This window comes from Genypterus blacodes, unplaced genomic scaffold (assembly GCF_046128005.1).
Source record: "Genypterus blacodes isolate CSIRO-AG114 ecotype Tasmania unplaced genomic scaffold, CSIRO-AGI_Gbla_v1 ptg000133l_1, whole genome shotgun sequence".
Lineage (NCBI taxonomy): Eukaryota > Metazoa > Chordata > Actinopteri > Ophidiiformes > Ophidiidae > Genypterus > Genypterus blacodes.
In genome coordinates, this window is record NW_027466935.1 from 2842510 (window position 1) to 2858191 (window position 15682).

The 15682-nt window shown below is 44.5% G+C and overlaps 2 protein-coding genes across 3 annotated transcripts in view; one reads left to right on the forward strand and one right to left on the reverse strand.

Annotated features, from left to right (window-relative positions):
- Positions 1-483: 483 nt before the first annotated feature.
- ccdc80l2 (coiled-coil domain containing 80 like 2) lies at positions 484-5685 on the reverse strand. Its single transcript, XM_076164015.1, has 12 exons — positions 4916-5685; positions 4691-4779; positions 4373-4546; positions 4113-4264; positions 3678-3995; positions 3329-3569; positions 3047-3203; positions 2758-2894; positions 2428-2579; positions 2216-2319; positions 2035-2115; positions 484-1918 (listed from the first exon to the last, which is right to left on the reverse strand). Exons 1-12 carry the CDS (start codon positions 5199-5201, stop codon positions 1572-1574), a joined length of 2238 nt encoding a protein of 745 aa, XP_076020130.1. The 5' UTR covers positions 5202-5685; the 3' UTR covers positions 484-1571.
- Positions 5686-7935: 2250 nt separating this feature from the next.
- Positions 7936-15682, forward strand: part of nnt (nicotinamide nucleotide transhydrogenase) — a 264273-nt gene continuing 256526 nt past the window's right edge. For both annotated transcript variants that reach the window (XR_012964904.1, XM_076164131.1), the window contains exons 1-10: positions 7936-8056; positions 9589-9804; positions 12349-12578; positions 12827-13044; positions 13163-13250; positions 13351-13439; positions 13578-13765; positions 13936-14069; positions 14175-14366; positions 15489-15642. Coding sequence is in view for 1 of the 2 variants with exons in the window: in XM_076164131.1 (XP_076020246.1) it covers positions 9651-9804; positions 12349-12578; positions 12827-13044; positions 13163-13250; positions 13351-13439; positions 13578-13765; positions 13936-14069; positions 14175-14366; positions 15489-15642 (1447 nt within the window). In the remaining variant the exon portion in view is untranslated. The remainder of the gene's footprint in view (positions 8057-9588; positions 9805-12348; positions 12579-12826; positions 13045-13162; positions 13251-13350; positions 13440-13577; positions 13766-13935; positions 14070-14174; positions 14367-15488; positions 15643-15682) is intronic.

Below are 15682 nucleotides of genomic sequence, written 5' to 3' on the forward strand. Positions count from 1 at the left end.
GTGGCATTTGTTATCTGTCTGTTCTCATTTGCCTACATCCCCAGCAAAACTCCCTGCAGTTTCCTTGTGTGCTTAACAGCCGCTGTAACATTCACTCACACACTCATTCACTCACCTAATGGCAGGTAGTAAATAAGCTGGAACTTGATCCACACTGTTCAAACTTTTGAAATGGTGCAAAAAAGAAATTGGAAGGAAAAAAGATAAATCTTCTCATATAATTGATCAACTTTATGCACTTTTGTCCCACACAGACTCAGATTCCTTCATTATATCCTGAAGGAACGTTGCTTTAACTCTTTAACTTTAAAGCTAAAAAATATATAAATGAGTCCAATATGTGCATAACCAAAACAGAAAAAAACTAAAATAAAGCATTACATCACAACCAAATGTGTCAGATCAGGAAAATATAAACAATAATATATGCAACAAAACAGATCCACATATTTGTCTGCTTTCTGGGTGTATGATTGAACTTGCAACACTATACTGCACATCAGAGGGAGATCAAAAATATGAAATATGTGCCTTTCTTCTACTTGTCTTATATCCCAGATATTGTCCAAGACTTTCCATTATTTCAGTCATCGGGGGAAGTTCTGGCCTTGACACTGTAATTCTCCACCTGTCCACTAGCGGTCACTCCTGAGCTCTATGATGCTTTCACATGAAATGTTCCCTTATCAGCCTCATGTTCATATGTTTACCTGCCAGTTCCCTTTTTATTCTTGCAGACCATTGTTGGCGCATTTGTTGTTGTTGCCCTTTTCACCATTTTCCTGTCGTGTTTGTTAATTTAACCTTTTAGATTCCTTTGGTTCCTCCTCTCTGCCATCCTGTTACTAACTACATCAGGTTTTAGTTTAAGTAAAGACTGTTTTTGCCTTTTCTAGTCTCTGTCTCTGCGCCTCTATGCCTGCTGCCAACCTGTGTCAGTTGTTTCATTTAGTGTAATTTTTTGTCTGAAAAGCTGAACAATATTTGAAGACATATGGAAGAAGTGATATTATGCTGAAGTTAACAAGCTGTTATAAAAGCGTGTCTTCAGGCACATCAGTCCAGCATCAATAACTCTCTGTTTTGCTCATCCTGTGGTGTTTGCACACTGCACCACTTTAAAGGAAAACCCCAGATGTTTACCTCACAGCTACAGAAAAGGACATTTGTTTGCTCTAAATACAATTTCAGTTCCAACATGGCAAACATTGAACCGATTCCGTTTGTACGTTAAACTTCTCGGGACAGAAGTGTTGCCAGAAAACACAATCTGCTTGGCCTTGGATACACATTCTTCTCTTCCAGTGTTGCTGCAATCAGCCAGCATTGACAGAGAACCAACTTTTCTTAAACGCTGTATTATGAAGCACATATGCTGCCATCAAGACTTTATTGAATTAAAGCATTCCATTGTTTTTGGCTCAACTTCCTTAAACATATTTCTTGTGAACACAAAATATCCATCTCATCATTGTTGTATCCAATATATTCATTCAATTCTGAGTCCTGAAGATAACTTTTACAAAATATGATCAGCATGTATGTAATCCATCCATTTAGTGTTCATGTAGTCAGTCTGTCTGATGATAGTACCTATCGTCGGCTCTGTCTTCATCATACCCTGGATATTGCCCTCCCTCTCCTCCTCCCCCTCCTGCTCCTCCTCTTGTTCCTCCATCCTCAGGGCACTGGATCCCCAGTCTCCTCTGCAGCTTCTCCTCCTGAAGGCGGAGCTCCATGGAGTCCACCAGGTCGTAGATGTTATCCATAGACCACATGGGCGATGGGAACCAGGCCTTGACGTCGCTGTCTTTCCCCACGACCAACATGCTGAAGTAGTCCTTACTGATCTTCAGCTGTTCCCTCAGGTTGTTGACCATGTCGCGGGATAACGGCTCAATCTCACTCTGACTGCGACCTGGACGAAGAGAGAAAACGCCAATGATGGAAGGTAATGATGTTTTGATTTATAAGTGTTTCAGACAGCACAATCAACACTATCCCCCTGCAGAGCTTCATAGTAGACCGACAAACCATTGAGAGGAAACAACTCCACAGTTCCGGTGGCTTTGTCTCCAGTGCCGATCAACTTTAACATGGCAAAGTGGCGTACACCTGGAGAGAGACAAGGATGTTTACCCCTTAGACACAGAAACACAGAGAGAAAACTGACAGTTAGTGTATTTTTTCTGTGTAATCATGGCGTTGTACTGACCCAGGTGACACTGCTGTCCATTGAGGGCAGTGAGCTGTTGTTGGAAAGAGTAGTCGTCCTCGGAGGGAGCCGAGATGAGGATCAGTCTCCTCTTAGACATGAACCTAGACGTCCACAGAGACACACATACATTTTGACAGCTTGACAGGATATGTTGAGTAGGAAAAGGTTTGATTCTTGGTGCCTCTGAGACAAGATGACGCATTACTCACCTGATGAGTGAATTCTCGGCTTCGGGCTGTTTGGCGTCTTTAGAGCAGACTGGAGGATTCTTCCTGTCCTTCTCCTTTTCTGCGCGCCTCGTGGGAAAGTTGTCAATGTACTCAAACAGAGCAGCAGTCGACGGCGGAGCTTCAAATACTCTCTGGAGGAAAGATGAAGAAACAACTACTTTTTTAGAACAGCACAGTTCTAAATAAGCCTGCGCGGATACTGGTGCATTTAAATAGAGGAGTAAATGAGAGCTGTATTTAAATAGAGGGCTAAATGAGAGAGCAGCATTTAAATAGAGGGGTATATGAGCGATCCAGAGGGTTTGTTACATTGGGCTTGATGTCGTAGTCTGTGAGCGTCATGGAAAAGAGGTCAGAGGATGACAGGCCGAGTTCTGCTCTCAACAGAGAGATCAGTCTTGCATCTGAGGACTGCTCTGGAAGCTCACCGAGAGGGGGGTCTGACTCTGAAACACACACACACACACACACACACACACACACACACGCACACACGCACACACGCACACACGCAAACATACTGTATAACAATTGGGCTCAAAGGTAGAAGACAAAATACCAGAAATACTTAATAAAAAAAATAAAACATATTCCGTACCGAGCTGATAGTGTTGCAAGTTGAGCGTGGTACCGCTGCCTTTACCCACGATGGTTGCCATGGTAATCCTCCTCATGGCCAGATTACAGTGTTGTTTCTCGTTCTCCTCTTTCTGCTGCGTGTACAGTGTAGCGTCCATGCTGGGTGTTGAGATCACCTGTAGCCATGACGACATACAAGGTACATGAACAAGACAATACCACACACACACACACACACAAATATGAGGCAAAAATACATGTAGAGGCCTGATTAGATGCAACAAAATGCTTCATCACTCACCATCAACCTTCTCGTCCCCCTGAAACTCCCCAAAAACTCAGTCAGGGCAGTTTTATCCTTCTCACTTGCTTCTCTGTTGGACTTCTTCCCTCTTCCTTTCCCCTTCTTCCCTTTCTTTCCTTTCCCCTTTTTCTTAGAGCTCTGCTTTTGTTGCGTGTCTTCCTTTGCCTTCTCCTCATTTTTCTCCTTGACGTCTTTGGCTCCATGTTTCTTCATACCTGCTTCCACGGCAGAATCAGGGCTACAAAACAAAGCATAAGGAGAAAATACATCAAAATAAATATATTCATAGATATATGAAGAAAGGAAGTGAAAGTCTGAAGAAACGTCTGCAGAAGAGTAGGAGAACCTGCTGGTCTTGACTCCCTCGTTGCTCTTAGACGTCCCCTCTGGAGGACTGTGTGTCTTCTCCTTCTCCTGAGTGCTAGATGTGGTCCGCCCGGTGCCTGAATCCGCTCCCTTGGTGATAGCGGACACCTTACGGATCACAAACCTCGACCGTCCGTTCAGAATGTCCTGGATTTTACTCTTCAGGGCAGATTTTTTGTCCATAAATGGTTTCCTCTTTGATGTCACAACCGCAGTCACGTTCCCACGTCTCTGAGGACTCAGCACCATCTTCCTCTTCATCTTTTTCACCACAACTTTCTTTTTGGTAACTTTACACCTAATAAAATAGGCAACACATAAAACAACAGTACAGTACATTCATAACATCTGATAATCTGAAGAGGAGAATCTGTGTTATGCTCCCGTACGATGAAGGACAGTGATGTGATCAGACCTTATGTTGGACCCCTTCCTGGTCATCTTCTCTAGTTTCCTCATTGGGAACTGATCGATGAGTTCCAAAATCGCTTCCACTCGGACAGGGTAAGGGAACCGCTCACTGACACGAAGGTTCTTCCTCAGAACCAGCATGGTGAAGGCTTCGTCCTGAATTGGTTGACGTAAGGACAGAAATAATATTAAAATAAGGCGTAATGTGTTGCTTTCTGGGAGGAAAACTCAAATAAAGCTAAAGTAGAAGGATGTTTGGCTCACCTGGCTGGTCAGCTCCAGGTAGTGCAGCAGCTTGCTGACCGTATCAGGGTCCAGGCTTTCTACTGTGGCTTCTCCTTGAAAAGTTGTTTTCTGGATCCTTCCTTCCATCATGGCATTCTGGATGATGGTGATGATGAAGGTGTCTCTCTCTGCTAGACGGCAGTTCAGCCCATCCTGAGAGAGAGAGAGAGAGGGGGGGGGGTCTAACATTCTGCTCTAACATTTTTGCAACTAAGGAACAAAATCAATGAATCATGACGTTGTGTATCTACAGTTTATACATGCAGGTGGATGCTCTGTGGTCTCACAGCTCCGTACCTGTTCCATGTCCTCCAGCTGTTTCTCCATCATATGAAGGTAGTGGTCATTGTGCGATGGGGCCGTTATCACCCACAGTCGCTTCTTACCTGGAGGGGGCAATGCCAAGAGACTGAGGAACCATAGATAGCAGCGATGTAACCAAACACACATATTTGGTTTGTTATATGAAAGCTTTGTATAAAGGTTGAAACCCCTGATTGTTCGATCACAAACTGGTCTTACCTGCAAAGTCGGCTAGGAAATCCAGTTCTGGCTCCAGACCTGATGATGGGTCCGGTGCTCCCCTGCTCTCTCCCTCTTCTCTGTTGTCTTCTTCCAGCCCCAGTCCATGCTCCACTCCTGGAGGCAGATCTGAATAGTCCCCCCAGTCCCTCACGTTGGGGTCCAGCTCATCTTTGGCTTTACTCCGACCTACTCTCGGCCAGGCAGTAAGTAAACTGGGGTAGCTGAGGCTCCACAGGGCAACGAACAACAGCAGAAGCCAGTGTGAGTGGTAGAAAGAAAACATCCTTACTGGACCTTTGGGGTTGATCAGTTGGCTGGTTGCTCAACAGCTCAGAAAGTGAATACGGCCCAAACACATTTGTGTGGCACCGAGTTCACTGTGTTGCATCTGAAATCCCTTCCACTGGTACAAGATTCCCTCGCTCCTCAAAAAGTCCGGGCCACTCCGGAATGCCAGTTGTATAAGAATGATTTAATCTTCAAAACGTCTCTCGCTCTCACAGAACTCCCAGCTGAGAAAGCTCCATGCCTTGAATGAAAAACTCAGCTTGAAGGCTGAAACGTTCCGTATCCTCAGAAAAAACAGGTGGACCAAATCTGGAATGAATCTCATGGGGGGAATGGAGGGCAGCGGTGGTGTGTGTCTATGAGTCTGTGGTGGACGTTAACCCTTCTCACTACCACATAGAGACTGAATGCAGAGGGAAGGACTCTGTGAAGACCTCTCCCCTACACACACGGACACACACTCCTGTTTCACATTATGGCCCAGGCTTGTTAACTGGAAACTCCTGGAATTCTCTCAAACTTCAAAGCGTTTTCTCTCTCTCTCTCTCACCCCCCCGCCCCCCCTCTCTCTCTGTGATTGTGTGTGTATGTGTGGTCAGCGTTGCCCTGTAGATATAGTGTCCATATGAATGGGAGAACAATGGCTGACATATTTACAGTGCGCAAACACAGGAACATGGCCCTATACCTCAGGTAAAGTGAGCACATGGACGCTGATGCACCCATGTAACACACACGCCCATATTCATACACACAAAATACACACACAGATTGCTGATATGTGCTGTTGCTTAAGATTACAGGTTGGTGGGTCTGGAGACTGCACAGCATTGCATTACTTCTATTTTCACACCAGGAAGGTTGGTTGATAATTTTTCACGTCACTGCCCATCAACAAAGAGTGCATGGACCATAAATGGCTGCAGGGTTTGTAGTTGCTGGGGGACAAACAATGGAATTGGGGATTAAGCAGTGAGTGTGGGTAGAAAGTGGGAATGAAAATGTGAATTTATGGACACAAAGGAGTCCAGACTTCAGCCATTTGTGCAGCAGAGGTTAGAGCCTCTAAATTAAGGGGAAGTAAGTACAAGCACACACAGCAGAGTGGAAGGTTCACACCCGTTTAAAGTGGTGGCTAATCTTAAGGCACATTTGGCCACAGGAGAGGCAATCACCCCTAACTAGCTCCCTCAACTCCAGTCAAATCTGAGCACATCTGACTTACACACACTTCAGATCGTCCCAGACTCTCAGCCATGACACAGTTTGTATATATTTGACCTAATCTAACCGCAGCAGGTATCAAACCGACAACTGTTACATCCGTGGTTATCAGACCACAAGACTCTGTCCACAATCAGATTACCGAGCAATTGAAACGTAACCAAATTCATGTGGGATGTGAGCTATTATCCTATTGTTTTTCTCCATTTTTATGTGAGCCCAGATTGATTTCTGTGAGTCTAAGCTTTTCCCTTTGATGTTTTTTTGCATGTTGGCTGCCTCTTTCATGTTAGAATCATTTGATTTTAACACAAGAAAAAGCTTCATTCTGGTCTTAATTTACTAAATACCATAAAAGCACGAGTAGAAAGACAGGAGAGGTGACGGTTATAAGGGGGACACCTGGTTATACAAATAAGTAATAAATTATTACATGAAAAGAATGATTGTTTAAGGGTGTTTGAGTTAAAAATGTGCTTTCCACCTGCTTTCTGGCCTGTAAATGATATATGTTCACTAAATTTATAGTTAAATGTCACTGGGGAATAATGAAGACGTGGAGAGGGAATGGAGGAAATCTAAGAAATGCAAGCAAATCCAATGCAATTACACGATCTGTCTTTAGGCTGAAATGCTGAAATGAGCACCAGGCGTAGCAACAACACATTCCTTTCTTTGAGCCTGATAAGGAGAACCAGATGATTTATATATGTATGTCTCTCTCTCTCTCTCTCTCTCTCTCTCTCTCTCTCTCTCTCTCTCACACACACACCCACACACACACACCACCTTCACACCCCCACCACCTTCACACCCTCTATGTGTGTGGGGGAGCATATATATAGTATATACAGTACTCACATGCAGAATTAACAGATGTGTGCTGAGGATAGTGCAGTATGAGCTGTTTCACTGCACAATTTGTGCCTGGCAATCATCAGCAACGGAGGAACATGTTGCCTGTTTTGCGGCTGTGACTACAGTTGTGTTATTCTAGAATTTAAAACTGTATTTGACTTAAGTTTTGTGTTGCCTGCGTTTGAGTCCTCATCCTTGCACTCTCCAGTAATCTGTGACAGTATTTTGATGACAGTTGAATAGAAAGCAAGACAGACACAATGCGGGATATATGGAAGTACAACAGCGCTCCTTAGTGGACTTCTGTGTTACATACTTGTCCGTTCTGATACAGTTTGGTGACGCCATTGACGCATACAATGTGTAAATACTATTGTAGTGACATGTTCGGTGCAAAATCAACTCACAATGCAACAATAAACTGAATCAACAAACCTTTTTGCATGCACATCAATGTATTTGAACGCATCTTGGTGCATGTTTCGCCTTTGACGGATCAATTGGGTTATAGTTTAGATTATGAGTTTGGATATTGTATCTGCACTTTATATTATCATCACAGAGGCGTTTACGTAGCGTTTTACGGATTTTTGCATTGCTTCGGTAGTGACAGCACATCAAACCGATCGGATAACCCTTGAACGCCTCACATGATCCAGTGACATTCATGATTTTCCATTTTATCGCTTGATAGTCTCATCCCTGTTTATACCTTCCGGGTCGCAGAAAGTTCGCCTGTGCCGCACAGAGCTGTGACTGTCTGCTAAGGTCAGTGGAGTTTACTACTTCGAGCTTCTTGTTAATGTCACTTTTCCACTCCGCATGTGTGTTATTTCGCCTCTCTGCGCACATTTAAAGCTCATTTTCTGGAGCTTTCTTCGCCTTCGCGCAGGAATAAAGACTTGTTGTTAGCTAGCTGTAGCTCGCGCCTGTTAGCTTCCCCCCGCTATCCTCAGCTGCAGTCAATGGAGACAAAAAAAACCGAAAGTGTCCGCCTGCAGCTGCTGAACTCTGAATGGGAACAGAGCTGCAACGGCTTAGGAAACATAGATTTAACCGAGGAATGACACCGTTTAAGGTTTCAGTAAATTAGACCGTGTGTTAATCTGAACCTATTATCGATTATTACCATATGGGAACAATTGATCATTCTTCACATATGCTCCACTTTTTTGAGGTCTCTGTCCCGGCCCGCTAATTAATTCAGCACAAAAATGCCAAACTTTCACAATTATGCATCCTCATACTTTCTGTATGATACATTAGAGATTTTACAGAATTAAACAGCTTCTATGTGAGCTGTATTTCTCAGCCAGCCACGTTTGTTGGTGACGTGGTAGCTTCATTTGTTGTGAATAACAAAGCCTGATTCTCATGCTTTATTTAACTTGATATTACGGTTTGATATGACGTGAAATGAAAGTTTAATTGATACAAGATTTTCAAGGCCACTCAGTTACACCATCTTGTTGTTATTGCTTGGGCCCTTATTGACATTGTGTACAGTTTTGTGGAACTTTAAGTGAACCTTTGACCTTGCTGAGCTGTCAGACACAGGTGCGACTAATTAGATTCACTATGGCCGCATTGCATGTAGGTTTGCCTGTGTTGGGGTCTTTGGCTCTCTTGTTTACTAGTGTCCTCAGGGTGACTCGCCACTGGTCAGTTCTAGTTTGAACCCACCCAGCTGCTCCAGACTGCTCCAGTACCATTATGTCCACTTTGAGCCAACTGTGCCCCACACATTTACACCGTCCCAGATAGTCATTTCGTGGACTGTAATCTAAAGACCTGGGTGTAGCTGTGTGTGATTTTTGCTGACATAGGCTACATCTGTGTGTTAAGAATGTTTACATGATGTGCTACTTTTACTTTTAGTCTGTCCGAAGTAAAGGCTGAGAGCAATCCACAGTGTGTCAAAATGTGGGTTGTGTTCATTGAGGTTTGGCGCAAATGTCAGCAGGAAGGTCCTGTCCCAGTTTAAGTGACCTGTTGCGTAATATTCCATACATGTTGCTGCTCCATGACTCTACAAGGGCACAGTGACATACAGAGTGTCTGTGCCAGCTTAGGTGGAAGTTTCTGTGCTCTTATATATTTTTTTGCAACTATATGACTTGTGCATTTGTCTGAAATGGTAATTCACAAATATTGGACAAGGTCACACATATTGATATATTTTTTCCTCTTTTACTTTCTCCCTCACCCTGTATCTGACCCCTAACCATCCCCCAACCTCTTTCTGTTGCTGCCATTATCTCTCACCTCCCTCCCTCCCTCCTCCTCCCTCCCCCCTTCAGGAGGGGTGCTGTCTGTCTAGCTGAGCTCCTCCTGGTGTGCGAGTGTCGGATGTGTATGCAGCATGGCGAGCCTCCTACGTATCGTGGCCACCAGCTGCTCGGCCCCTGTGCTCAGCGGGGTGTCCAGTGTGAAGCTGCAGACCGCCCGTGCTGTCAGGTCACCCTGCTTACGCTTTTTCCGGACCCAGCAAGCACTGGGGCGATGTGCCACTCCAGGTAAGAAACACTACTACACAACAGCACAGTGATTTAACAGTGGCAGCACATGAAGAATAAGTTACAGAAAGCATCTCGCTCCGCAATCAACACAATAAATAACTGCACATTTAAACTAAGTTAACAGCACTTGACATGAAAGTGTGAGGTCACACAACCATGTTAGACTATTGTCTACCTTTGTTGAACACACTTATTGTAAGTCGCTTTGGATAAAAGCGTCTGCTAAATGACCGTAATGTAATGTAATGTAATGTAATTGTATTAATAAAGCAATATTAAACTGTGATGATACAAGACGATCTTTGTCATAATATGTGTTAATGTCTTGTGTACTAAACAGTTCCAGTATTGTGCAGTTCCAGCACTACATGTAATGCCATAGCTTTTTGATGTGGTTGACGCCCACAGACCACGGCTCTCTCTTCTCTAGCTATCAAATTTCGCACAGCACAGCAAGTAGCCGTATCTTTTTGAGGTGATCCGGCTTTAGTGAACTCTCTGTGAAGATATTAATGTGTCAAAACACCTGAGAAAGGTGCAGGTACTTGACCCGGTTCTGAGAAGGTGCACATAGGAATCGGTGAATTTCAACCTGGCATGTGGGATTCACAGACATTTATCTTTCACTTAGATGCTGAGGTTTGTGCTCAGAGAAGAAGCATAGTAAAAACGGCTCAAAACGCCATCTGTTGCCCTCTGTGTATTCTCATGTACTTGTGTCAGGTGCACATTCACATAGCAGATATCAACGTACACATTAGATAGACTGGGACAAAGGTTAGCTTCTCAGCAACGGCTCAGATAACTCGCCATTTATGTTGTAGGAGAAATATGCTCTCTGTAGCTCTGCTCTTATTGTCCTTGGCATAGAGTGAAACATAATCAACTTGTCGTTAAGTGGATTATTTTTTGACTCTCTACATGGAGCTACATGACCCACCACAGTTTAAATCCATTGTGGATGCAATTCAGAGATAAATGAAACAAAATCTGTCCCACAGATCGTATTCAGGTCATTGCTGTAAATAGTTGCTCCCTTCACCAAGGTCAGGTTAGGGATACTGCAGACTTTAGGCATGAGTTCCCATTTTCATGCCCTCACGCTGCAGTGGGTAACCCAGCAGAGTGTGTGTGCGTGCATGCAAGCGTGTGTGTGCGTGTGTTATCTGTGCTTGCTGTGTAAGCCAGTATCAACTGGTAGCAGGTGCTTTATGTCGGAGCGTCCGTTTGTGTCTTTGTGGATGGGTGTGTGTGGGGGTGTGTGTGTGTGTGTTTGTGCTGAGTGGACTGTACGTGGACATTTGAGTGCTGTTGGTGATTTGTGTTGCCATGTCAGTGGTTGACATTCCTACAGATCAGTGAGCTGCAGTGGCAGCTGGCATTGTCTGTACTAACAGGGAGATACATGAAAGAAACATGATACTAATGTGACAAACACTAGATATGCTTTGATCTCATAAAATACTGCTTTGTTAAGTTAAGAGTGACATTGTGGTGTGTAGAAAGATTGTTGGCCTGGTGTTACTGGGGTTAACACAATGTCATCTTTAATCTAGAGGTTGGGGATTATAGGTTATCATTGTTAGTATTGGGCTGAATGTCTGGATATCAGCAGCCGCCAGTCTGCACAGATATGCACTGTAAACATGAGATAAGGCTTGTTTACGTCTGCATTGTCCATTTTTCTTTGCAGTTGTCGCTTATGTCTCCTTGTCTCTCAATCATTTCACAACCAGATCTCTGCTCAGTTTATAGAAACGCATGGCAACCCGTCAGCCAGTCTGAGCTCCCTGATTGTCTTCACTTCCTTAAAATACATGGCGGCTTTGAGTCACCCCCGGCCGGCTCAAAGGAAGGACGACATTCTGCAGGCACTTGTGTTTATCTATGGAGGAGGACACAGTGGGACATGGCTGCAGTGGAATTTTCCAGCCCCACATGTGACCCACCAGTCACTACCACACTGAATCTTGGAAAGATCTCTTTCTACACCGCTAATACCATCGTCTATCTAACCGTCTCATTCTTACATTTGAAAAGGGATGTAAATAAACATATCTGGCACAGAATGACACTGATTCCTAGTTAAGCATTTCTTACAGAAAAACTGACCTCTCCAGTCAGTAAAAAGGCCACAGGATGTTTTTACTCTAAACACAGTGTCAGCCTCACACACACACACTGTATTTTTCCATGCAAATTCTCTGTTCAAGCACAGAGGCATCTGTAAGAAAGTCAAAGCTACGTTATGTCGGAAATTAAGACAATGGGACAATGATGCGTTCCTTCACCCCCAGCCCTCATGTTGTATGTGAAGTGGTGTTACCTGACTTAAGTGCAGATCAGATCTCTGGTGCTTCTTCTTGAGAATGATGCAAATGCTTTGTCTTTGGAAAGGAACAGGGCTTGTTTCTCATTTAGTGTTCTCCAACATAGTGTGTCCTCAGAGTAGCCCGGTGTTGGTGACATTGTTTATGATTCCACGTGATGTTTACAGCTGAAAAGGTCACTTGTCCATTCTGTTTCTCTTTGTATTTCCAGGTATTCCATACAAACAACTCACAGTCGGAGTTCCTAAAGAAATATTCCAGAATGAACGCCGCGTGGCTCTGTCCCCTGCCGGCGTCCAGGCGCTCATCAAACAGGGCTTTAACGTTGTGGTGGAGTCCGGTGCTGGAGATTTTTCCAAGTTCCCAGATGAGCAGTATTCACAGGCTGGAGCCACGATTAAAGAAGCAAAAGATGTCCTGGCATCTGATGTGGTGGTCAAGGTAGGATCCAAGTGGGAGGGCGGGAAAGATTACAGTATTATTGCTCAGTCGGCTCATTACTGTTCTCTTATTTTGCACATTTTCATGAAAGATCAGACTGATCTTGTTTTAGTTAGCTGTCAGTCACATCATGTGCTGGTCTTTGATCTCTGTCAAACTCTGAAGATGAAGACATACATACAATAAAACATTCTGGCTCCATCTTCTTCCTCTCGCAACAAATTCTCCACCAACCTCTCTGCTTCCAGGTACGCGCCCCCGTTTTCAACGATTCATTGGGACTCCACGAGATTGATCTGATGAAGGATGCGGCGACTTTGATCAGTTTCATCTACCCGGCTCAGAACCCAGAGCTTATGGACATGCTGTCCCAGAAAAAGGCCACCGTCGTGGCTATGGACCAGGTGCCCCGAGTCACCATCGCCCAGGGTTACGATGCACTGAGCTCCATGGCAAACATTGCAGGGTGGGTACCGACATACACAAAGGCTGATGCTGAAAAGAAGAAGGGAGGAGATGAACATGGGGAAGCGTAGCTCATTTCCATCTCTGTTTCTCCTCACACCTCCTCTCTTTGTGTTCAGGTACAAGGCCGTGGTTCTGGCAGCGAACAACTTCGGTCGCTTTTTCACCGGACAGATCACAGCAGCCGGAAAAGTGCCACCAGCAAAGGTGTGTTGTAGGCGTGTGTGATCAGTTGTTCTTTTAAACACGCAAAACTGTATTGGCTATCACAGACTGTTATCAAATGTGTGTGTATGTTTGTTAACAGGTGCTGATCATTGGAGGAGGGGTTGCTGGTTTGGCAGCAGCTGGTTCTGCCAGAGCCATGGGAGCCATCGTCAGAGGCTTTGACACCAGGTAGGTTTCAGATTTTCAAACAAAGTCACAGAATACTGCTTTTGAGGAATTTTATTTATTTGGAAAGAAATGCTGGATAAATACTGTAACAACATAAACTGCCAAGGAAACACCTCTGACTCTTCTCCTTCCTGCCAGAGCTGAGGCGTTGGAGCAGTTCAAGTCTCTGGGAGCCGAGCCGCTGGAGGTGGACTTCAAGGAGTCGGGTGAAGGCCAGGGAGGCTACGCCAAGGTCATGTCGAAGGAGTTCATAGAAGCCGAGATGAAGCTGTTCGCCAAGCAGTGTCAGGAAGTGGACATCGTCATCAGCACCGCTCTCATCCCTGGTATGCAAGTAGGAATAGACACACACATTGTTTGTTACTCTATTACATGAAGGCTTCTACCTCTCTTTCATTCTCTCATATGCTAAATTGAGAAACACACAGTCCTTGTGCTTCTCACTGGCTGGTGACGCATGTTTGTTTATGTTCTTTCTTCCACATAAACATTGTAGGTAAGCGGGCACCTATCCTGATCACCACACCGATGGTAGAGAGCATGAAAGATGGCTCTGTGGTGGTGGACTTGGCGTCTGAAGCCGGAGGAAACATTCAGACCACCGTACCCGGAGAGCTGACGGTGCACAAGGTTAGTGTACAGAAAACGGCGGCACCTGTGGACGCGTGAATCAAGATTATAGTCGGATGAATCGTGCAGCTTTAACTTACGCCAGGGCTTTTTTTTGTCTCAAAGGGAGTGACCCATATCGGCTACACAGACCTGCCCAGCCGTTTGCCCACCCAGTCCAGCACTCTGTACTCCAACAACATCACTAAGTTGATCCGAGCGATCAGCCCCGACAATGAGAACTTCTTCCTCAACGTCAAGGAGGAGTTTGACTACGGGACCATGGATCATGTCGTCAGGGGATCCGTTGTCATGCAGGTACGATGTCAAACGCAGGCGCCTTAAGAGGTTCCGTTCAAAATGTTCAGTTGATACAGTGAGTGAGGTCAGACTTCCCCTGCAGGTGCCTGTCATGGCCACTAGATGTCAGCCTAAGACCTTGTGTCCTCCCTCTTTTCTGTTACGGTCTCATTGCAACTTATGTGTCAAAAAAAGGCACCAATAAAGATTCAATACCAGGCACCAAGACCAAAGAAGGTGCAATGTAATCATTTGGCCGAAATATGAACAGCATCACCGACACTATTTAAATTATAATTTGTCTCTCACACCCACACGCAGTTATTTTTGGAGACCTCTGATGGCTTTAATATAAAACATCAGTGTTCTTGAGGTTCTAGGAACGGCTCCTTGTTGACAAATTTGATTTCCTTCTCACCAGGTTGCCAATAAACATTTTGCGTCACAGGGTTTGTCATTAATTACCTGCATTTGTTTCTCTGCTAGAAATGGGGACCTGCTGTGTTGTGTCATTGTGTAGTCCGTAGACTCACACAGACACAGACCATGTGCTATTCAAATTGTAATTGTAAATTGTAATTTAAATTCTAGGTGTAAAGCAAATCTGATGTTTCTTTTTTGGAGTTTGGAGTTTGTTTGTAGAGTAGCTTTCTTTTTAGTCTTTCAGATGAATATTTTTGCTTTTCTCTACCTAAATCTAAAGCTTTGTTAATCGTGTTAAGGTAATGACTCAATTCCAGATATGATCACACACAGGATATTCCATTAACATTGCTGAAATCCAGATATTATTTACTATAGGAACCATTAGTTTACTTACTTTGATCTTGACAGTGTATTCTAATATGACATAGATCTCCTTACACTAAAGAGCTAGTTGTAAATCTCCAGGTAATCGGAATAAAAGAGAATAAATTAGCTCTTAGTACACAGTGTGTCATTTGATATTGCTGACATAATGAATGTGACTTCCCACTGCCACAACCTTTTCACCATTATTTACTCTCTTTGCACAACGCATACTCGCTCCCAGCACGCAGGGCCAATACTATCCGATACTGTTGATGCTGGCTTGTGCAGATGGCTTCGGTAAGATTCATTAGAAGCCTCCCTCCTCACTCTCTTTATCATCACCTGCAGAATGGAAATAATCTGTTCCCGGCTCCCCAACCCAACAATGTGCCCGTCGCAGCTCCTCCTAAAATGAAGAGTGTCCAGGAGCTGGCGGCAGAGAAGGCGGCGCAGGTCTCCCCCTTCCAGGCCAGGCTCACCACTGCCGGCATGTACACAGGAGGTCAGTCACGGGGATCAATCTAACACACACACGCCGCGTC

Coding starts and splice junctions, on each gene's coding strand:
- ccdc80l2 (XM_076164015.1), bottom strand. CDS start 5,201: ATGTTTTCTTTCTACCACTCACACTGGCTTCTGCTGTTGTTCGTTGCC. Junction 4,547..4,690: donor AGCTGGAGGACATGGAACAG/GTACGGAGCTGT, acceptor TCTCTCTCTCAG/GATGGGCTGAACTGCCGTCT. Junction 2,116..2,215: donor TGGACAGCAGTGTCACCTGG/GTCAGTACAACG, acceptor GTCTCTCTCCAG/GTGTACGCCACTTTGCCATG.